The sequence below is a fragment of the Takifugu rubripes genome, chromosome 15 (assembly GCF_901000725.2).
Source record: "Takifugu rubripes chromosome 15, fTakRub1.2, whole genome shotgun sequence".
In the NCBI taxonomy this organism is placed as follows: Eukaryota; Metazoa; Chordata; class Actinopteri; order Tetraodontiformes; family Tetraodontidae; genus Takifugu; species Takifugu rubripes.
Genome location: NC_042299.1, coordinates 13,234,666 through 13,257,867, shown reverse-complemented (window position 1 = coordinate 13,257,867; position 23,202 = coordinate 13,234,666). Strand labels below are relative to the sequence as shown.

The 23,202-nt window shown below is 45.3% G+C and overlaps 1 protein-coding gene across 5 annotated transcripts; it reads right to left on the bottom strand.

Annotated features, from left to right (window-relative positions):
• Window positions 1-30: 30 nt before the first annotated feature.
• On the bottom strand, window positions 31-22,534 carry nyap1 (neuronal tyrosine phosphorylated phosphoinositide-3-kinase adaptor 1). 5 transcript variants are annotated; one of them, XM_029848186.1, is made up of 8 exons: window positions 22,052-22,534; window positions 21,876-21,979; window positions 10,485-10,725; window positions 6,250-6,614; window positions 4,208-6,079; window positions 3,880-4,116; window positions 3,215-3,321; window positions 31-2,626 (listed from the first exon to the last, which is right to left on the bottom strand). In XM_029848186.1, exons 3-8 carry the CDS (start codon window positions 10,670-10,672, stop codon window positions 2,195-2,197), a joined length of 3,201 nt encoding a protein of 1,066 aa, XP_029704046.1. In that variant the 5' UTR covers window positions 10,673-10,725; window positions 21,876-21,979; window positions 22,052-22,534; the 3' UTR covers window positions 31-2,194. The 5 variants fall into 5 exon arrangements, with proteins under 5 accessions (XP_029704046.1, XP_029704045.1, XP_029704049.1 ...); XM_029848185.1 differs by lacking the exon at window positions 21,876-21,979; XM_029848189.1 differs by lacking the exons at window positions 21,876-21,979; window positions 22,052-22,534 and adding an exon at window positions 21,460-21,597.
• Window positions 22,535-23,202: the final 668 nt, after the last annotated feature.

Sequence of the window (23,202 nt, the reverse complement as noted above, 5' to 3'; positions counted from 1 at the left end):
GACATGAAATTAGACACCGAATCCATTTAATGTGTAAAGTTCATTATATAAAATTTATTTTTAATGACAATATCAATGCAAATATAGCACTACAGTGATTTCCAAGGTACACCGTATCAATATAGTATGGCACTCATATAATGGCCACTGTTTTAGAAGACACACAAAACCAACGGCTTTTGTAAACTATTTTGGAAATGACACCTAGGGTTCCATATCAGTCTGTGAAAAGGAATAAGGTGATTACTTCAATTCTAAAGTTAGATTGGGCACTAAAGTCAGTATCGTTGGAACATTTTCAGTGTAGAGAAATCTTTGCATGCATTGCACTTGCCCATTTCCTTGCATTTCCTGGCCTGTGTTTGTCTGAAAATGGACTCAGTAAGCGTGAAAAAGACCTGACCGTCAAACACAAGCAGGTAGAACTAAAACAAAAGGCCAAGCAGTGACTGTCACATTAAGATGGGTCTTCTTCTCACTTGGGTGTACTGCACGGTACAGCTTGGTGCTAACTATCATCAGAACAACAACAACCATGAGACATTCAAGTGCCTTAATACTAGTACAGAAGGGCTCACTCTTCAAGGTACAAACTTCATTTCACATGTCGTTGAGAAATTAAAACAATATGTAACAATAACCACTATATTAATAATGTCTCTCATGGCAACACCACGTTATTGAGTGAACAACACCAGTAGTTCAAGATAGCAGCGAAGTATTCAAAATGTCAGGACAATGAGCTGTTGAGATCTGTACACAAATAAAAACAGATTTAGAAAAAAAGGCATAAACAGAAAGGATAACAGAGCTTAAAGGGACTCTTGCATAAATTGAAATAAACAACTGTTGGACTGTGCCTGTCTTTAGAGGGCTTACCGTTCATAGGAAAACTATATGTAATACATGGACTGGCTGCAGCAGATAAAGTACTTAATCATTTTAGAAAAACAGGTGAACAAAGTTATGTTTATACAGTATATGCTACATAATATGTATTGATTACAAGTATGAAAATGGAAATAGTTGCTACATTTCCAATACAATTGTACATATCTATTTACAGTACATTAAGGTTTAAATTCTCCAAAGCGTACGCTATGATTTGGACAGATTGTTCCAGCATTCTGTTTGAGGTGATCGATACTCACAGTCTCAGCAGTTGCACTGCATCCTACAGATTGAGTGGGATTGATGGGTGTGAGTGCGGTGTTGTTGATTTTTTTCTTCTTCTGGTGGAACAGTCACTAATGTGCAAGTGCGGATAAGCATGACCTATGGTGATTTTATACCACTCATCTCAAGATTTTTGGCTGGAATGCACATTGTTGCCATCTGTCATCATCGCCTGTTTGACCGATATCCCAAACAATATATTTATCTTTTTTTTTTATACGATATGATAATGAAGATCTGCCGTATGTAAAAGTCAGACATGATCATCTCTACACATACGCTTTCACAATACTGTATGTCTATTGTGACATGCAGAGAATGACACAGTAAATATGACTTATTCAAGTCTTAGATATGTATTAGGCTAGTTGACACAAGTTTTAATTATGTTGCTCCAGAATGGGGAGCATATTGCTATAAAATTGCAGAAACATTGAGAAAGTAGATAGATTTACATTACAAATATGCAAACAGATACAGTAGGTAGCTTTGACTCCTCGGAGATGATTATTTGCATCCACAATGACAATCTATTGATACCAAGACATCTCAAACGCAGTCACGATTTCAAGAAACACTTCAATAACTTATCAATTGGTGTTGGGCCCTTTTTTGTTGTTGTTGTTCGAGAAAATACATTTAATTTAAGTCTCAGGGAGTTAAGAGGCAAATTTGGCCTCACCAATTGTCATAAAGATCCCACCCGTTGCTGTTAAATTGGTGTCTTTGATGTGTAGAAATAATACTGGCATTTTGTGGCAAATCATTGGCAATTAGAACACATGAAAATGTACAGAGCAAGTACAAGTCCCCTGGGTAAGAGATTAATTTTGTCTGATTGCAACCCCTTTTTTCCTCACCTTTTCATTGATCGCACAAGTTTCAAGTCTTCATTAATGGTTTAATGTCCTCGGATTTGTTTTCTCACACAATAGGAGATTTCTGTCTGTTAAACGCACGTTTTAGTCTCTTTCAGCTTAGTCCCCCGCCCGACGCTGACACAGCTGGACTCTCCTCCTCAGATTGCCGTGTCCCACACGACGGCTTGCGGTCTCTGGCAGGGTGGCGTGCCAGTCTTACGAGGCTCAGGTGTCCTTCTCCAACTAGGGAGGATGGGCATGCTATCCTGCTTGCACAGGCTTTTGTCAGGACGCCTGTGAGCCTTGATCTCTTTGCACAGGCAGCGTTTACGTTCAATGACTTCCAGCAGCTTTCCGTCTCTCTGGGTCTGGGTGGTGGATTGGATGCCGCCCCCGCTGACAGCAGGCTGTCCTTGGGCCAGCTGGGCCAGCTGCTGGAACTGCAACTGCAGGTGGTGCTGCTGCTGAAGTTGCTGGAGCTGCTGCTTCAACTGGAGCTGCTGCTGGTGGAGCTGGAGCTGCTGCTGCTGCCGAGAGACGCTGGGGCTGCTCGGACTGCAGGGCTGTTGAGGCTGCGGCAGACTGTGTAGCTGAACACGGGGGGGGGGGAATTCAAGACGTGGATATGATTCCGTGTTTCATGACATTAACGGACGTCCTATTCCAATAACTTACACATCGAGTATTGAACTAAACGGGGCAACTACAAATGCTGCATCAACAAATCTGCAGTTTTCCCCAGCAGCCAGCAGGAAGCAGCACTGCTTCATCCGTTACATGTTGCAGGAGGGTGAAAGAGCCGCATGGAAACAGTCTCTGCAGCACACTTAACTGCGTCAGCACTTGCTATGCAGCCAGAATCTGGGCAAAACTGTGCAGCTAAAAGGACTGCAGCTCATCGCTCTGAAACACAGACCCGCATGTGCTCTCATCCAGTGATCTCTCTCTTTTCAGATTACGTTGAAACCTACGTCACAGACCTTTGCTGCTCTTGTTCCTCCAAAGCAGGCCAGAAACCTATCCTGCTCATTGGGCATATCTAGCAGCTAAAAATAGATCTGCAAGAGCGCTGTCTCTAGCAGAAGTTATAACTAGAGCAATATTAATGTTCTCCTCATTTTTATCATGTTAATGAGTCAGCAGATATCGCAGCTTTAATACATATAAAGGATATTCACCTGATTTAGGGCTTCTCGTGCTGGTAGGCTGCTCTGTCTCTGGACATCTCCTGTACCCACGTGTCTCATTCCAGCAGCTGAGGACGAGCGGCCCAGCCGCCCCACTTCTGCACAGGAGCAAACATTACGCCGTGTTTCCACATGTGGAGGTGTCCACATTTAACTTTTCACTGTAGCATGCACAGCTGCAGAACAATCCTTTTGCATATTGCCAGAAGATTCCTATTGGCATTTTTAATGATCTTGCTCAATCATTATTTGCTTTCAACTTTCAGAGGCAACCCTAAACTATAACATCCGCTGTTCAACAATGGACAATGCTCAGGGTTGCTGTCTTTTCTGTGATAATGCCTCAAGGAAACATTTATTGATTGCCCAGGTTAGCGGCTTCTTTCTCTTTCCATCCGTGAGTGCTGATGCAGGAAAATAGCTAAAGCCTTATAGACTAATTCCATGGAAAGAGGGTGTAATACAAGGAAGTAGGTAGTCTGGTCAGCAGCTTATGTTAAATTATGGGTTCAAAATTGCATTTGCAGGAAACAAGTTCAGTTAAAGCATCAGTTAAAGAATCCTTCCTTAAACTCAGCGTCTTAGCTCCTTTTTAAATCGCATGTTGTGTTTAGAAACTATGACTCAAAGATGACAAGCACTGAATGTTCGCCTACCTCCATTTCGACAGGCGGGGAATGTCTGGCAGGGAAGAGGCAGACCAACCCTTGGCAGGGCTCTGAAACCTGCGCTGCTGTCCACACCGGCCAAAGAGTCGCTGTGCGTCCTGCTGGTGGCACCACTGAAATGGACTGGGATGCCTGAGTGGCCCGCTCGTGAGCCCAATCCAAACTCTTCTTTATCCATCCTCAAGAGGGCATCGGCACTGCCATTCCACGCACGTCCTTCATCTTCTGAGATGAGTAGGGGGGAAAAGAGTTCAATTTTATGCTTAAAATCTGGCCCAAAAGTGATGCAGTTTTTACTTATTTGAAAAGAACATACTCTCTGTTTCTCTACTTCCGTGGCTGAAAGATGATTTCCTCTGCATAGGCCAGTAAGACCCCTCATCTGTAGTCAAACTGGCACTGCTGTCCCACGGAATGAAGCCAACTTTTGCAGATTGAAGAGACCCCCCATTACTCTTGGACAGCTCACCTACACCAGTAAGACTGGAGGGTTGGTGCAGGGACGGCGTCTGAGAGTTTCCCCTCAAGCTCTCATAAGCAGGTGGTCTCCGGAAACCACCAGAAGGGTAGGTCCACAGCAAGGGGCTATCTGAAGAGGGGGGCTTGTACGCTGGAAGGCCATGAGGAGTATGAGAGCGAAGTTGTGGGCGAGAATGAGGACGCTGGGATGAGGAAAATGGTGTCGGAGTTGAGCTGGTGCCGCTTTGAGATGTTTGGCTGCTCGAAGAGTGACCCTGATCCAGTGGTAAAGAGTGAGGCCCTCCATCCCGATCATGACCTCTGTCTTTATGTCTGTCACTGTCCCTGTCCCTGTCCCTGTCTCTGTCTCTGTCTCTGTCTCTGTCCCTGTCTCTGTCCCTGTCTCTGTCTCGGTCCCTGTCCCTGTCCCGCTCTCTTTCTCTGTCCTTGTCTTTTTCCTTGTCTCTGTCTCTGTCTCTACCCCGATCCCGATCCCTATCCCTATCCCGCTCTCTGTCTCGGTCCTTGTCTCTATCCTTTTCCCGATCCTTGTCTCGATCCCTATCCTTTTCCCGCTCCCCCTTTTCAGACTTCAGGAGGAAGCTAACAGACTTGCCCTCCTTGCCGGTACTTGAGGTTTGGGTCTGGGCGGTAGAGGTTTGTGAACTGCTCTTGTTTGGAACGGGTGAGTCTCCTCTGTCTGGCTTACGGTAGTGATGGTAATGCGAAGGTCGATGGTGTGGGTGGTGGTGGTGATGGGAGAATGGGGACGTGGATTTGGAGGAGGGAGGCAGAGGCGTGGAATGGCTTCTGGCCCTCAGTCCCGGAGCTGGACATAACTGGGAGTCTCTGCTGTGTTTGTCCTGCTGGGTGGCACTCCCACCCGATGACTCCTTGGAACCTGATGCAGTGGCATTAGAAGAGGAAGAAGTTGAGGAAGAGGCGCTGGCTTGAGTTGTCACGCTGGAGGTCTGAGTTCCCATTTTGGAGGATGTAGACGCTTTGTTCTGCACTCCAACCCCGCTGGAGGCTGCTGCCGGCTGAGGGAAGGCGAGCAGTGGAGGCCGATGCTGGAGAAGATTGGGGAAAGGGGCCGGGATCTTAGTGTTCGACTCTGACTCCGACTTATTACCTTGTAGCAGGTAGGGGGTAGGGGCTCGTGGCGTGTGGGGACTGGTGGAGAGGACTTGGGGGACAGGCGTAGAAGACGTAGAGGAAGGCAGAGGAGAAGAATGAGAGATTGACACAGATGATTTCGGTTTGGAGTAGGATGGAGATGAAGAGGACGGGCGTGGAAGAGAGGAGGAGTTAGCAGAAGAGGAAGTGGCGACATGATAGTGTTTAGAGTTTCGCGCTTTTTCGTGTTTTGGAGGGAGGTGTCTGTGGGACTCTCTGTCCTCCTGCATTGGGTATTTCATCTCCTCGTAGATAGCCTCACTCTGATCTGAGTCCGAGTCAGGTGTGGTTGCCACAGGAGTAACAGGATGTGGGGTGGCTGTCTGACTCTCCCGGGTGAAGACTTGGCCCACCATCTCGATATAGACTGGCTCATCTTCACTATCTCCTGTCTGAATCTGAGAGTCTGCAGCCTGGAAAGGCAAGGATGCGGCAGAAGGAGGCACACGCGTAGCAGGAGGGTCAAAGGAAAGCTGGGTGCTGGGACTTCGCTTGGGTTTAAGAGGAGGCACCTTCTTCGATCCAATCTCTCCAGATTCTGATTTCTTCATGGCTGAGGAAAAACAGGTCAAATAAAAAAAGAAAATCTATCATTTTCTGCTTGATCGTACTTTCTTAGCTTTGTTTTCTATCTTCTTCACAATTTTATCAATAAAGAATTTGAAGTCATGAGAACTGTAGAAGTATCATATTAAACCAGGAAGTAGAAGAATCTTTACTTACCATTTTTTTTCTCTGAGTGTTTGGACTGAGAATAACCGGAGGGAAGCGGCGGAATCTCAGTAAGTCCTCGGCCCTCAGCAGAAGAGGAGCTGAGGCGAGTGCTGGGGTGACGTTTAGGCTTGGCTGGGGGACAGCGGCCACCGTGCTGGGACTGGGTGTCAGAGTAATCTCCGTTCTCCAGATCCGGATCCCCGGCACCAACGGCGTGGCAGGACTGCGATCGTGGCGCCATGGCGGAGGCACAAGAGTGAGGTGACAGGTCCTGGGAGGCTGGCATGGTCATGAAACCCATCCGGAAGTGACGGCGGAAAGAAGCCAAGTCTCTGACTTTGCCAACAGTGGCGGATGGGTCATTTTGGCTGGAACTGCGATGGAGAAATGGGGTTGGGAATTTGAGGATCGCAGGAAGAACTATGAGCATGAATCATTAATGGTAACTGTAAGCACAAAGGAGTCATCTTCTTCCATTTGTAGTCTCCCCTTATTCTGCCTTTAGTCTTCAAACATCACTCTTGATGAAGAAATGAATGCACAGCTTTCACAACCAAAAAGGAAATCCCTCATCTTTTGCTTTTTTTCATCTGAATTCCTCCACATCTGTTTCCACCTCACACGTCCAATTAGAAAACAATAAAATCCCATGTCAAAAACACTATTTATGAGCGCCGCACTGCTGGAATCCCAGCACCTTTATATCCTCAACCCACATCAGCGGTCTGCTCTCATGATTGCCAGAAGCCTTTAATCCGTTACCATGGGAACACTTTTGCATTTCATGTGTTTGATCCCCCCCCACTTGAAATCATCAATGATACAAGCTCTCACAACGTTAAATTAATCTGACAATCAGACAAAAACCCTGTAGTGTTTTCACAAACTGAACCATAGCTGGAGTCTTTTCTTTTGCCTGTAAGTACGAAACCTTGAATAATGGGAAAATAACAGGGAGGAAATCTGATAGAGTGGCTGACTGGAAATATTCAAAAGATTGTAGCTGTTTGTTTTTGCTGAGGTGAATAAAGGTTTTATAAGCTGCCTTGGATGGATCTGTTTGCTTTTTGTAATGTTCCAGTTATATGCTGCCATGATGTGGCTCTCTCTCTCTCCGGAGGGGGGGGGGGACCCTGCACGCCAGCAACACAAATTCCTGGCCTTTAAGTTTCGATCGGTTTACTTCTTTTACCCAAGACTTTTCATTTAACAAGGCTGTTGTGAGGTTACTGCACTCACGCCAAATGTCAGCGAGGACAATAAATATTTCACTGTGAGGTGAAAATAACACAATAAAGAGGAAACAACATGAGAATTCACTGCAGTTATGTGAGAAGCAGCCACAGGTGTCATCGGGGGGTCACACATCAGGCAGGAGCACAACTGGATGTCAACATCTGCGCCTACACATCTGAGGCCACAAACGCTGCTTCCGCGCCCGTAATTAAACAGCCCCAATGCACAATTTTCTGTTGCGGAAGAAATCCTTCACAGTGCATTATGTAACATATGACTACAGGTCACACTCTCTTAAGATCAGAAGCATTTTCTGAGCTTCCATTCAGGCTCAGCAGGGGCTGCTCCTTATGGAGAACACAGGAGCTCCTATCTTCTAAGCCGTGAAATCTGTTTTGTGAGGCAATCTGCTTGTTTTAGAAAGTGTCGTGGTCTTAACACAGGTTCTTTGCTTCTGCACTAACATGTTTGCGCTCTCCAACGCCGGTGGAAGTGCACTTGTGACTGCTCACATTCATGTTAGTACAGGGCTAAATTTAGCCTATAGTGGAGGCCATGCAGCCCCTTCGTTTGAAACATTTAAAAGAGTTCACACTGGTTGGTCAGACCAAATCCGAATGGGTCTCTAAAGCTCATTTATCTCCACATTTGCTCTGAGGTCTGGGATATCATGTAGAAATGCTCATACCCTTTTAAAACTGCTCCAGAATTGTGCAACAGCACATCAAATAATTTCTATCATACCTTTTTGCAAGGGGTCACTTAAGAGCAGATGATGTTTAAACAACCTGAGGGGCACTGCTGCATCTGCAGGAAATATGATCTCTGATAACAGCTCAAGTGGCTCGAAGGCAAATCCGAACATTTATGATTTAAGTGGGTTAAAACTGAGCAGCTGACTCTGGGTGTGTGTCTGCCCTCGTTCTGTTGAACCTCGCCGAAACATCTGACACAACTTGAACTGGCTCCCTTGGTTATGGGCTGGCTTTGCATGGTTGGAAATTGATCTGAGAGAGCAGGACTGAAAAATACATGACGTGGGCTGTGTGGCGGTTGTATTTAAAATGATAAAGCACGTGATTTGTATTGTATTGATCCGTACATGAGCGCAGGAGCGCTGTGGTACTGTTACCTAAAAGATCGCTCGGCCTCTATCAATGACAACACTGATCGTTAAAACGGCAATAATTAAGCACTCAGCAAATCTTTCAAGAGGACAATACACGTCTTGTCGTTTTTGGGAAAGAAAATGTCACATTTTCCCAAGTGACAGTGATTTTAGCCAGTTACTACCTTTATTTTAATCTTATGTGACAGATGTTTGTCTGTCTGTCTTACTGTTAATGTAACACCTCAAAAAATAAAAAAAAATAAATGAGCTTTTCCTAGTTTTGACTTGGTTGTTGGTTGGTATTACACAAAAATAAGGGAGGAGGCTGGTGAACATTTGTTGCGGCATAGAATTTATGTCCTTCTCTGTTGTTTGTCTGCAGTTGTCTCTGCTTTATAAATGTGATTCCTCCTAAATTAACTCAAACTGTCTACTCCTGCCCCGGCACGGCTGCATTCGTCCTCGCTGGCACCAGCTCCGTGGTCCGTTCCAGTGTCCATTTCTCTGTGCTCGCAGGGTTCCATCCCTGACCCTGCCCAGTTTGTCATCATGGCCGACCATGTTCTGCCTCTCACCTCGTGCTCTGGCTCTGCTGCTGTTGCCCGCTGTTCCACTCGGTGCCCTACACCTCCACTGCTTTCACTCCACCATGATGTTGACTTCTGCTGCCAACACGAGTGCCTCCAATTACTGCTGTGAGTCAGGAAGCAGCGGACGGCACTTCTGAACTAACTGCATTGTTGTCTTTGATAGTTTCTCTCTCTCGCCTCTGCGGCACAAACAGCTCGTCGAGGCTGGTCATTTACGGCTGAGTCACTTTTGAACGGGATCTTTGCGCTGAACGTGTTCAGCTTCACGGGGTCTCTCACTTTTGATCTGATAGGATTTTGATCGTTCTTATGATAACAGGATTTATCAGCATTGATGAGCGTCTCACAGCAGCTCCGTGTAAAATCCAACCCCAAAATCAAATCAAAGGGGTTAAATTTCATTAGCATTATAAAGATTACTATTAACGACATTATTGCAGCACAGTCGATGCTGTCGATGTATTATGACTTATTTTCCCTTCTGCTGGATGGTTTCCAAAGACTGGACCCGATACTCAGTTAATGGCTTTCTGTTTGTGCAGACGTTAAAACCATGAACAGACAAACAGTTTTTAAAGATTTACATTTTGGAGGTGGCTGCCTGTGATCTGGCAATGGCTGATTTTAAATGATTTAAGATTATACATAACCTAAATCTTACTGACAGGATATATGTTGTGATTTAAAGGTTACAGCAGTCAGCCAAAGGTATTAGAGTGAAAAGCAGTTTTTAGTACCACTTAAACTCTTTTGACAAGATGAGCTGAAAGGCGTACACCCCCTTTTATGACTTCTACTAAAACCTTTTGGTTTTATAACTCATATTTAAACTTGATTAAAAAAAAAAGATTTATAAATTAATAAAAACAAAGTTAAATATCTGGCCACATTCATGTTCCACAACATTGTGAATTTAAATAAATGTCCTCATAAAGTGTAAAGAGTGGAGTTTCTAATAAAAATGATTTGATATAAAGTCAAAATAATACCAGAGGAGGTGATAAATGAGGCAGCGAGTCAATTCAATTTTATTTTCACCAGTTTTGGCCTCATTTTGCCCTCTGATATTTTGTCTACATTATTATGGTTTATCGCTCCTACCCAGCATATTAAATTCATTATGAAGCTCTGCTATGCAAATTTCTCTGGGACTGTTCGGGCAAACTTGACCGACCTTATGAGCGGCGGTTGGATTTAAGATTTCAAAATAAAACTCATTCAAAGTGGCTAAGAGGTTTATTTCCCAGCTGAACTGCACCCTAATGTAATCCCACATATGCAGAGCTTCCGCGAGCTGATCCTCTCACCTCTTTTTACTCCCATCTTGGTCCCTCTGCCTCCAATCCAAACGGCTCTTGCGATACAGCAGGTTCATGTCGCTGCGAGGTCGCTCCTCCTCACAGCCTATCACAGCACAGTGCAGCCGCCTGCTTCTCCTCTCTATGTCACGCAGGAAATGCTCGACTGCCACATCCTGGGCAGAGCCAGAGCTCATGGTAGAGAAGGAGACTCTGGGACGGATGTCACAGGCGCCCTCCTCCGTCTCACCTGACCCAGAAAACACAAGGACAATGATTAAACTCCCACATCTCCACATCCAACATGAAACTCAGAGCAAAACTTTCCAGGTGTTGCTATTTAACATCCTCACTTTGTCACAGTGAACTCTGCAGGCCATTAATCCAACAGGCAGCGTTCAACACGCAAACCATGATGGAGGCTGTTGTTTTCTCTACCCCAGTCTCTCATGTATCATATGAAGACTATTTACATTTTCATTATCACGTTATGAATATTTGAGTAAACATGGTAACTCAGCAGCGCAGCATCTCCAGCTGCAGGCTCTGCGATGGCCTAGCTAAGGCTGCCTGCAAGCCCGGACGATAATGCGGTTTGTCACATGTAGCGCATGCACAGCTTCCGACTCACGCTCACCCCATGAGAAGTCATGCTTGTTGTGGGGCAGATATCTGAGGGCCACGCAGTGTTTTCATTCTGGTGAATGTGAGTGTGCGCGGCAATTGGCTAAGAAAAGCACAGCTGTCAGCTGACGCATGTGGCCCATGTTTTCCAGCATAAATAGAAACAGAGATTCACATTTTCTTATTGGTGGAGAAACAGGCTGCATCACTCGTGCTTCTGGCAGCAGCTTCACAAAACTAGATCAGGGACTATGGCTTGACATTATATATATACTGCTCAAGAAATATATTTAAAGTATAAAAAATATTGTGTTTCAATGATGCTTATTAACCACTCTATCTATCACATATCTTTCAAAATTATCATTTTAATCCTACATGGTTTGTTTATTAAAATAAACAGCAAGAAGACATTGTTTTCATCAATCTTTTAGATTAATTGACCGAGTGTAAACTGTGTTTATATTGACCCGTATATGTGGTTAAATTCATTGTTTTGTGAGCAGACTAAAGTAGTGAAATAGTCAATAAAAAGTGGTCCAGCAGAAGGAAATCTGTATTCCAGCAGTTAAACAGAACGAAGAAAATCTTATATCATAACGAAGTAAAAACTGTCAATTTTGACCTTGATTTAATTTTGTTAATAATGTAATAGTCTATAATTGAAGGTCTTCAGAGTCACAAAGCATCAAACAAAGCATCAATTATCATGATTCTTCTTTAAATCCTAAAATAATACAATGGAAACTGAAGGAGCTTCCAGTTTAATGAGCACTGGATGATGCTTTTATACTCTTTGACTTTGGGTGCAAGCAGCAAAAAAGGGCATTAAAAATACATGACATTTCCACATGCCGGCAGCGTGAAAGATCTCCCAAATCTGTAAATATTCAAGACCATTTAAATCACATTTACCACCAAGGGGGCACATGCGGCAGCCTGTTTACACAGCATATCAACCATATCTCATTTTAAAAAGAGCAAAAATAGCTACGCTAAGAGCACCAGGGGCCATCACCGGGGCCAGGCAGCATGTTAAGCGGGAAGTGGTTCTTTTGTCACGGCCCAGTGTGTCATCCAGTTGGTCAGCGTGGCTCCTGCTATTCTTGTATCCCACAGCCCTTACCACAACCTCAGCCGCTGCCGCTGCCGCTGCCATGCTTGCTGATTCAATGTTAATTACGTTAGGGAGCTGCAACAGTAGGAGCTGCTTCGTCTGGTAACTGGAGCTTTGATTTGGGTTTCTAGGATCGGACAGCTGGGCAGGCAGGTTATGGTGTGGGAAACAGCCCGTGCTGGTGCCATTAAAACGGGGGAACACACACGATTCTGGCATCGTGGGAAAATGCTCATCCTGTCACTTTAAATCTTGCATAAATTCAGAGCGTTTACCGCGGTCTCACAGGGGCGACTGTAGGGTCGACTGAATTCCCCACATCAGGACCGGGAGGCAGATGGAGCAGTGATTCATGGATGTGCATGCAATGCTGCATTCACTCGTGCACATAAGCAAGCGGATCGCGCACGTGCCCAAAGACCTCTATATGTGTTAAACACACACGGACACAGATCATCCAAAGCTGTTATGAGCAATGGGAGGGGTTTCAGCGTCTTCCAGACAACGTTTCAAATAGCTGCAGTGAAATATTAGTCAGTCCTGGAATCCGTTCTTTTGATTTAACTCTGCTGGCGAAGGTGCAGCCTGCTGCCATCCGCTGTCCACCTGAGCCAGCGTTCCTTTGGTGCTGCTCCACCCCACTGCGTGTTAGGCAGGCGGAGCGACACACAGCGACAGCTCGGGGTCCAGAAGTAGGTTCAGAAATACACATTTAATTACACTGGTTCAGATCCTGAGATTTCTCTCACATGTAACAAGATCCTACAAGGATTAATGAAACATAATATAAAATATCAAAACAGAATCTGGGTGCAGTTTTATTATATTTCCATGTAGAATTGACGTGCCTGCTGTTTTTGCCTTCTGCTCATAAATGTACAGTATCAATACGTTGACCCTGCAGCCTTACAGCACACAACACTCAGCACTCTCGTGCCAGACACAATAGTGTCGCTCAGCCCAGAAACAAACAGCGACAGAGAATGAGAGGCAGCGGCACAAGAGCAAAAATGCTCAGGAGATGAACGATCAGCTTGAGACGGACGCGCAGCCAGAGAGGAGGGCAGAATGGAGGCAGCGTCAATGAGCTGGAGAGGGAACAAGGAGGAAAACGGGGCTGGCTAATAAATGGGGAGTCGCTCAGGGATCAGGCAGAGTGAAGGTGCATATGATTAGATGGAAACCTGGAGAGAGACAGACAAAGGTAATATCACAGTGGATGTAGTGAGCAAATGGTGGAGAGTGTGATGAGGATGGGAAAAAAAAACATTACAGGCAGGGAGACTACAGGAATGGGGGAGGGAGGTGAAATCAAGCGGCTCACACTAGTCGTGTGTGTGTGGTCTCCTAGCAACACTGTCAGCCATGCATCTCGTCCGTAGCTACTGAATATGCACAAAGCAGGACGTCAGCCTCGTCACACGTGCATCTGATCTTCAATATCAGCCGTCTCCTAAATGGAAAACAGAGCTGCATCCCTTTGCAGCTAGCATCTGTGGCATATGCGCTCTTTAGTGAGGGGCTGGGCAGAGTCGGAACAAAGCAGATCTGACCACTACTGATGGGAGCAGCGTGAATCTATTTCCTCATGGTAAAGGTAAACCTGTGCATATGAAGCTCGGTCATCACTTTCTACATTATGTCAACATTTCATCAGCTGCCACAAGTGAAAACAAGGCAACAAAGCAACAATACCAGTCTGATGCTGGGCTTTCGGCACCAGGTTATGGCTCCCTTTCATGAACTGGTCAGATTAGAGATCTGCTCACGAGGTGCACAAATATAGCCGTTTCCTCGTGCGCCAGACAGTCTGATCAAACCTCCAGACGCATCAGTCATTGCTCGTTGCTTTCTGTCTGAGCGACTCGTGTCGTTTACCCCTGTAAAACCAGCTCACCTCGCTACAGCGGGACCTGGGCAACAGGGGCAAGATGTACAGCTGCATCTATAGGAAACAGTTGCCATTGCAAAAAGATGCCCTCCAAAGACAAACACTTGCCAGCACCAGAGGATTCTTTTAATCCCTTCTTACGGTCTTCCTCTCATCTGTCACATCTGGTTGAAATCTACTTTTTCACATCCAAATGCACAAGGAGGTTTGTGTGTAATAATACAGCGTCAGTGACTTATTGAAGTCACTGTGCCATAAATAATAAATGTATGAGCCACACAATGTATGGAAGCTGAAGAATAAATATAACCGAATTACATCATTTATATATAAACATAAACTTTCAGAATTTCAAGGATGAAAATCTATTTCAAAATTAGAAGCTAACGTTTTGAACCTGACTTCTAATAAAAAAGATGTAAATTGCATATTTGGTTGTAACACATGCTGCAGGGTGCAACACAACTCGTGACTAAAAGTATGAAATAAAACTACTAGTGTCAAGTCAAACTTGAGGAATAAATTACAGTGATGGACTTTTAAGGCAGCAAAAAATGGAAGAAATCAACAAGTAACCTGTGACTGTACCAAAGTGAAGCAACTGAGTAGCTGTGGTTAGTAGCATTTAAGGGCGTTCATGTCAAACACACATACGAGCAGCAGCTCTTCGTACTTTAACTCTCCGATCTACTCACCCGATTTAAAAGCATTGTGTGGAATTTACATCCAAAGGGGAAGAAAAAACATCTAGTTCCCCCCTTTCAGCTGAATTAATATGTATTTCAAAAAGGGACAATGAGATTATCGGAATCATTTCCTCATTGTCCGTCAAGTAAAGCAGAAGCTGCTGTGTTCTGCTGTCTTTAGGTTACATGAGGCTCTGTGCTGCTGCTGATGCCCCAACTTCCCTTCATCCTGCTGTTGTGTGCTGAATGCGCCACAATATTGCATTGTGCAGTGAAATGCCTCTGGCTGATGAGAATGGACAGGAGGAGGAGGAGGAGGAGGAGGAGGAGGAGGAGGAGGAGGAGGAAGATGTGTAGAGGCTGATGTATCACTGCAGGCCAGGGATGGAAGACACATGAGGAGGAGGAGTACAGGAATTGTGTTTTTCTCCTGACCTCTTTCTGATATTTAGGAAATGCCAAAAACAAACCTGTATACTTCAGTGCCGTGACATTAATTTATTTATACGTTTGTGTCCTGCTGCATTAATGAAAGACAATTTGGACTTTTGGGATTTTCCTCCCTAAAACTTGCGCAGGCTGAACGAGCGCTAAATATTTTATACACTGAAACTCAAAATATCTTACATAAAAAAAACCACACACTTTGTCTGCACTTTGTGCTACAGGGCGCAGCCCAGAGCCACAAACTCGCAAAGCCGCTTTGACTCGTCACGAACCCTTTCAGCAGATAAACACCCCTTTTATTTCTGGCATGCGCGCATCCCAGTAAACGTCCATATGATGGTGCTGGCCAATAGTTTATGAATGGCAATGAACAGCTCACGCTGTGGGGAGATGAGTCTAGAGCGCACGGCTTTATGGTTAATGTAAATGAAATGAAGCAGCACTTATTAGCTCTGTGGTTAAACAAGAGACGGCCAGTATATGACCTCTCTGTATCATTTCCCACCTGAGCTTGCCCCCCCCGCTTCCGTCATCTTCTGCTGGAATCTGCTATAACCAAGGTGACCCACTGCACTTCGCATACGTGGACACTTGCAGGCTGCGTCCGCGAGACCTTGCTTGTGCTAAAACCCAGTGTGTGTTTTCACCATCTCGCAAATATAATGGGAACAACACAATCCTATCCCAGACAATAGATGCACCTAGAGGACGAGCTGTGGGGGGAATGGCACACGCAGAGATGAAGCTATGCGTAATAGAGCTCAGAATATGAGAAGCTGTCACTTGATGTGGTAGAAGAATGCAATATCATGTGTATTCACATTTTCTCTGCGGGGTTCCCTCATGATAACTTCAGAGACATTACTCTGAGCACTACTTAAGCCAAAGAGCCACAAAAGAAATGGAGAGAAAGGCTGTTTTGTTTTCCCTTTATATTTGGATGCTGAAATCCAGACTGAGATACTTTGCTGCAGGGAGAAGAACGAGCGCCTGATAAAAAGAAAGGAGGGACAAAAAAAAAACCATCTCTCCATGCTCAGGCATGTTGGGAAGAACTTCACTCTGCAGCTGCACACGCTTCAGTGAGCCAGCGTCCTTCTCGACTTATTTTAGATGGGAATTACGCTGCAATATTGCCCGTCTCATTCATAGTCCCCATTATTTTAACAAAGCTTCCACCTAGCGTGTAGCGCATGCACATTATTTCTCGCTGGACCTATTTTGTCAGACTTCAACCCCCGCTGCTGACTGCTGAATCCAACATTTTGGTTTTTTTTGAGTGACCCATATCAAGAAAAGCTGCTGCAGGACTGTGGGTCGACATAACGAGGTTCATCAACTATTCAGCCGCGATCGAGCTAAATGAGTACCAGATGAACGTCGCTGTAAACGAATGTGGCCTGTTTGCGCCGGGCTTGACTCTTATCTTTACAGACCTAGATCTTATTTCCTTTCACCCAAAAAGGCCCAGAGGCTACAGTAAAAACAGCTCAGGCCAATTTTTTTTCTTTCTTATGCTAAAATTTGTGTAATATTTCGATATAATGGGTATCTGCCCTATGTCTTCTCCCAACGGTAACACATCTGTGATAGTCTGGATACTTCCCTGTGTGTCATGTGGAAACTATCTCCTGTTGTTATATTAAGGTTTTACCTGATATAAACGTTAAAAGTTCAGACTTTTGCTGTAAATTCCACCCTGGAAGTTAGGAAGACACCCATTTTTCTTTTCCAAACTGTCTTTACTAAATATTTCATTTTCAATTCACAAATCTAACAACCGCACAAGTGTAACAGTCGTCTCCAACTGTTTGACCCCTGTTGCACCTACTGAGCTGCTCGTCTCTCTATTCAAGTCCATGAGTCCATGCAGCAGCGCCGCTGTGATTAACAAGGACAGGTGGACCACTTGTGGCCTTCAAACATTTGAATCCTCCTACTCCTTGTGTTCAAACTCCCCCAGCAAGCGAGTCATGGCGTAGGCAGCTGAGGATAAGCACACACATGCCCACACACAGCTCTCCCACTCATTCATCTCATGTCATACGAATCCACTCTCCTATGGCTCACTTGTTTGTAATTCACAACGTTCTGAGAGCAAACAGTAGGAAAGTGAAGGTAAAGTACGCACAAACTGGTGGGTCCTGTGAGATTTGTCCACACTCCGCCGGTCAGACACGTCTAAAATCATTTCTGCCGCGAGAGAAGCAAGAGCGGTGTTACAACGCTCGAGCTCATTGGTTTTACAGGTGTGATGGGCAGGTTTTCATCTTTCTTCACTCAAGCGATTCTTATTCCTGTCACTCCTGCTGTTCACCGCACTGACAGTTCTGAAATGAAAAAGCACTAACTGGGGCAAATGGCAGACAATAGCTGATAACACCAGAAAGCCCGATCCAGCCAGTTCCGACACTGTCCTCCTGAGGATGGTTGGGACAGGCGGCCACAGAGGAAGCTGGGCCTCTATGACAGAACCAACGCTGTGCAGGACGTTCATAGGCGATCATTGAAGGCCCTGCTTTAAAAATCACATAAAGTGCTGCATCGAGCACCTTTCAGACCTCCCACAGCAGGTAGATCCAAGTGAAGATTACTTTGACATTTACAGCACACTTAAGTTCGTCCGTGTCAAGATTCGCATTTTCTACAGTGTCCCCTTGCACACAGTGCTGCTGGATCCAGAGTTTTTGCTCTACTCTGACCTTTAGGAAGCCTGCGAGGTCCCTCTGAGACATTTCCACCAGCATTCACTACCCAAATCCGTTTAAAACCCATACAAACAACCAACAGCTGTTCAAAAAAACACTTTCTTAATTATTTATTGGACATAACTTGAGGTTCAATGCTCCACATTAGTGCTAATAGGGATATTAAGGCATCCCTTTAATCTATTTATGCATGTCTAAACATGTGTAATTCAAAATACTGAGAGAAGCACGTACAAGATCTGAAAAACCTTCTCCCAGATAGCGATACTGTAACAACTCGAGAAAAATAAAAGCACACACGGCACAGCAACATATGTAAACAGGCAGAACGGCCTTCTGTCCCAAATTGCTTGCCCATCCATGTGAGACATTCAGCCCAGACACTGATAAAGAGGTGGTGATTAGCACGGAGCAGAAGACCTGCGTGCCAAAAACAAAGGGGCAACGGTTGGCTCCTAACTTTATTTATTTTGCATGGGACCATGCCAATGGCTCGGAGATGTGCAACGAGATGAAAGCACAGGGGAAATGAACAAAGATGACTCGCCTGAAGGAAATCATTACCACACATCATTACTCTTGACTACACATCGCAATGAAGACTGGATGCTGTAAGAGGCTTAGAGTCCGGGCAGGAAGCATTTACAGGGAGCATTTAATTTGAATTTTGAGTGGTTAAATTGACCATATGCATCCCAGACATCCTCCAGTCAGACGGGAAACACACATGTAGGAGCTCGTTGGGGGCGCGGGGCACCCAGGAGGGGCCGCCAGCGCCCATCACCGTGGTTGCAGGGGCAGATTAATGCAGCACCAATACATGGATGGCTGCTGGAGGAGTAATTTGTTCTTCTTCCATTAAACTTTATCATAGTGCTTTTTCCTTCCTTTAGTGCTGCAACCAGTGCCTCACATGACTAAGAGGGGTGAGTGTGAGGCGTAAATATATGACTAATTCTGCAGAAAAGTGGGCAATCTGCATGCCTAAAAGATGTCTACTGAATTCACAGTGAGGTCCTTTGAAGGAAAAAAATAATAACGGAACTCAATGTTTTCCTTACTCGTTCCTGGACAGCCTGAAACTCAAGGAAAAAGAGGAGGATGAAGGAAAATGTGCAAGGAGATGCATTTGTACCTAACACATCCTTAGTAAATGGCATGCCCTTTAATCAAGGAGCCACCAGAGAGCACTTCTACCACTCCAGCTCTATTTATAACTCAACACGTTGACAACTCCGGCGAGTGGAAAAAGTTGATTTGATCTGTAGAAAACAGATAAATGGATGCAAACCATTGATTTAAGAAAGTCTGCAACAGTAACACCGATCACTGAATCGTGCACTATAACATAACAGACAAACAGAAGTAGGACGGGAAATCTGACCTCAGAATTGACAGATGCTTTACAGCACAGTCCACTGCCTCCTACATTTCCTGTCACTGTGAAATGAAGTGTTATGATGACATCTGTGGCTTTCTGGGAAACTGAGACAATAACCCAGATGATGTCATACCAACGTCACCTGTGCAGGGTGAGAGGAGGAAATTAACCTCTGGAGCAGCGTCTGAGTCTTTCTGTCTCTGCTTTATCAATTTGGGTCTTTCGCAAAATGTGTCCAGCAGGTGTTGAAGTGCAGCGCACCGGTGCAACAGCCGTCACTTCCTAGAGCTCTTTACTGCTTACAGGAGAATTTAGGGTCAACGCAAAACAAACATATGGTCTTGTAAATGGACAGCCGGGATTAGTCCAACCAGACCCTCTCCTGTCAAGGCAAAACTGTAAATAAACAGAAAACGGTGATAAACCATAAAAATTGTATTTCTGAGAATGCAATGACCTTGACCTGTGTGTTCCCGATGTCCTTGTGGTTTTTGCCTGTTATTAACACACTTCAACCAAAATAATGTTTCCAGTACGGAGGAATTTAACTGAAAACTTCCAAACAGAAAATAAAGCCCTTAAAAGCCTCATCTCAGACAAAAGAGTAGAATCAACATCTCCAATTAATGTGTTACAATGGGATTGATAAATGGACTAATCCTTTCTAATTCACTGCGTATAAAAGAACACAAGGAAGGAAAGCAATAAACAGGAGTTAATCAGAAGTTGAAATCCTCAGACTAATTAACCTGGAATATCTGCGCTGCCTGAAACAGCGTCCATCCCACTGACGCCACTAAGATATCGTGAAAGCACAAATGAAAGCTGCCTCTTTAGAAAAGCAACAACGCAGACTAATGCTATGGCTAAACATTTCATTTAGAAACGCCAGCATGAGCGGTGGCTCCTATATTACTTTAACAAACCCATTGGCCCGTTGCTGCTTGAACTCCAGGGAAACCACCTGTTTAGATTAGCCAGGAAGTCCACAGACAGAAAAGAAAATCCATGAATTCACATGCAGACAGGCAGGGGTATCCTCTCAGCAGCAGAAATGCTCCCTCAGCCTTGTTTCTCCAGTGTGGGTCTTGTTGATGAGTCTGCTTGAGCTTCCAACATGGATTTCTCGTACTCCGACTTTATGTGTTTATTTTATTTATTTATTTGTCAATGCATTCAACCACGAGCTTCAATCACTCTAATGCTCAGCAAAGGTCCCTGCTTGATCTTCATAGATTGTCAACGCTCAATCTGATTTAGCAGCGCTAATCCTCCGGCGCCACAGGTTTGTTTGTTTTTTTCCAAACAGACCTCCGTCCTTTTTTTATGATCTAACCACGTTTGTGGTATTTTCACCAGGTGAGCAACAGCAGACACAGTCATGCCAGCCCTGGTTTCCCTCTGCATTCAAGACACGCTGCCCAGTATGTGTGGCTCCCAGCCTGCACTCAATGACCCCAAAGTCACAGCTGCTGTTGCCCATCCCTGCTGCCTCTATCAGTAACATAAACCAAACAGCACAAAAGGCACAGTCACACAGTCCTGCTCAGACGGAACCGCTGACCGCAATAAGAATTCAAATAAATGCGAAAGGAGGATTTCTGTTATGCGGCTCCAAGGTCAAGTGGGAACGACTGCTATTTTATTCAAAACTCCAATTGATCCCTATAAACAAGTGACGGTCGTGCAGATATTGACGGGAACGTTGGGTTATCCCCACCCAACGCAGGAGGCTTATTTGGTTTTTACACACAGTCAACATCTCAATACTGAGATCCTCAACACTGGGTTTAGCAGTCAATGTGCTACTGTTTATTAAAGTTGCTATAGGCATGTGCTGGGTATGGAACAGTGTTCTCAGTCAAATGATATTGGTCTGGCGTCGCAGTCACGCCCGGATAAAAGGGTACAAACACAACGTTGCTCTCTCGAACCTTAATTCTACGCAAACCTATTTTCTCCTTTTGGAATCCTCTTATGAAGGTTCTAAAGGCGGTATACTGCGGCACTTTATTGGGTGTCATCTGGTGGGTTCGTCTTTAAAGCGCGCACACACGGGCATCCACACACAACCCATCCAGACGGGGGCCGCCTTTCCCGCACCTCAAAGACGCGCCAACAACATCTCACCTGGCGATACGCACCAACACGCACCGGCGTGCTCCGCTATGGGAGCGAGTCCGCAGGCCCCGCTTCACTGGTACCATCCGTAAACATGCAGATGTTCCATCATGGCCCCACAGAGCGGGTTTCCAGACACTGACACGGGCTGTCTGCGGTGTCGGGGTTTGATTAATACCGCCGCGGATGCTCCAGCATCACCGGTCAGCTGACGGCGGCTTGTTTTTATGCGTGTGCGAAATTATTCATAACGTTTTGTCACGACTTAACTTTAATAGAGGCAGCGTCTTGCGGATCCTGCCATCTCCTCCAGACTCAGGCGTGTTTTGGGGGCAATAACGCGGGCCCAATATTCACCTTCATGAGCCGTGAGGCTTCAAGGTTGAATAATTTGCCATGTACGTACGGCGTGTTAACTGACAAACCTGCGCTTGGGCAAATTTACGCGTTGGAAAATGTCAGCGGAGCCGACGTCTCGTCTGCAGCGCAGCATCCTATTTTCTGACTGGACAGTCGACGCGTTCTCCCCCTGATGGAGAGCAAAAGCTGTGCTATATGGTTAAAAACATGGCTAATGCCAACGAAGGTGTGCGCAACCTACCTTCCAGCCGAATCGCCTGCGAGGCGCAGAGGCAGCTGATATCCAGTCGTAAAAAAAAATAATCAGACAACAACAACACCACGCCGGTTGTTGATGACACAGCTGTCTTGGTAGCCCGGGCGAAGGGGAAAAACAGCTTTCCCCAGATGTGTCAATTGACGCGGAGCTGAAAAATCAGTAATTCAGACGCACATCACCGGGATGACGCCTTCTCTGGACGCGAAGGATCTTCCATTTTTTATGATAAACACGCGCCGTGGCGCGGAGGCTCGGCGCGCAGCCCGCTGGTCAGCGTGAAAGCGGATTGGAAACCTGGAGGCGATTCAATCGTGCCAAAATGTTCCTCTGCAAGCATCCGAGCGAAACACCAACCCTGCGTGCGTGCGTGCGTGCGAGCGTGTATGTTTTAAACTGCCTCCGCCAAAACAGGCAGCTCAGACACGGGATCGAGGACGGGAGAAAAAAAACGTCAACAGAAAAATGCGCAGATCACCACGCGCAGTGTGGCTCACGCGCTGGGTTCACGCGCTGGGCAACCATATTAATATTCACGCAGGACTTCCTGGGAGAAGGAAACATCTGCAGCCCATCCTGGCTTGGCTTTTTATTGTTATTGTTATCTTTCTGAACTAGAATGTTCACTAACGGTGCCATTAGATGTTCAAGTGGATTCTTGATTTTTTTTTTCCCGCCCGAGTTTAATGAACCCAATGTTTGTTTTATAAGACCACCAGGAAGCGGAGCTGCCAAAGGCCATGAGAACGCGTTATATGATTTCACAGGGGATAAACTACTATTAGGCATAAAACGCGCTTGAAATAAACCCGCATGAAGTAGGCTAAGCTGTCACAGAAATATTGAATAATCGCCTATTCACAAGCGGGGTAGCATTAAAATGACATGGCTGAACCATTTTGTTTTTATTGTTCCGACAGAATTGTTCAATGGGTAACTGGACGGTTTTGGTGGAACAGGAGGTGGGTGTCATATGACCAGCAGGCCAACACATGCCCTGTCTGGCACCCCCCCACCAAAAAAACAGTCGGTGTCAGATTGTGAAGACTGCAGGGAGGGAAACTTGGAGATTAGGGGGGAGCACATGCGGACAGTTATTATCGCAGAAATCTTTGGACTGACACAGGTACAGCTGC

Bases quoted from the DNA above. Each gene is read 5' to 3' on its own strand.
- nyap1 (XM_029848186.1), bottom strand. From the start codon at position 10,672: ATGAGCTCTGGCTCTGCCCAGGATGTGGCAGTCGAGCATTTCCTGCGT. The intron at 6,615-10,484 runs GTGAGAGGATCA...TCTCCATCGCAG, and splicing joins CAAGATGGGAGTAAAAAGAG to TTCCAGCCAAAATGACCCAT. The intron at 4,117-4,207 runs GTATGTTCTTTT...TACTCATCTCAG, and splicing joins CGGAAGTAGAGAAACAGAGA to AAGATGAAGGACGTGCGTGG.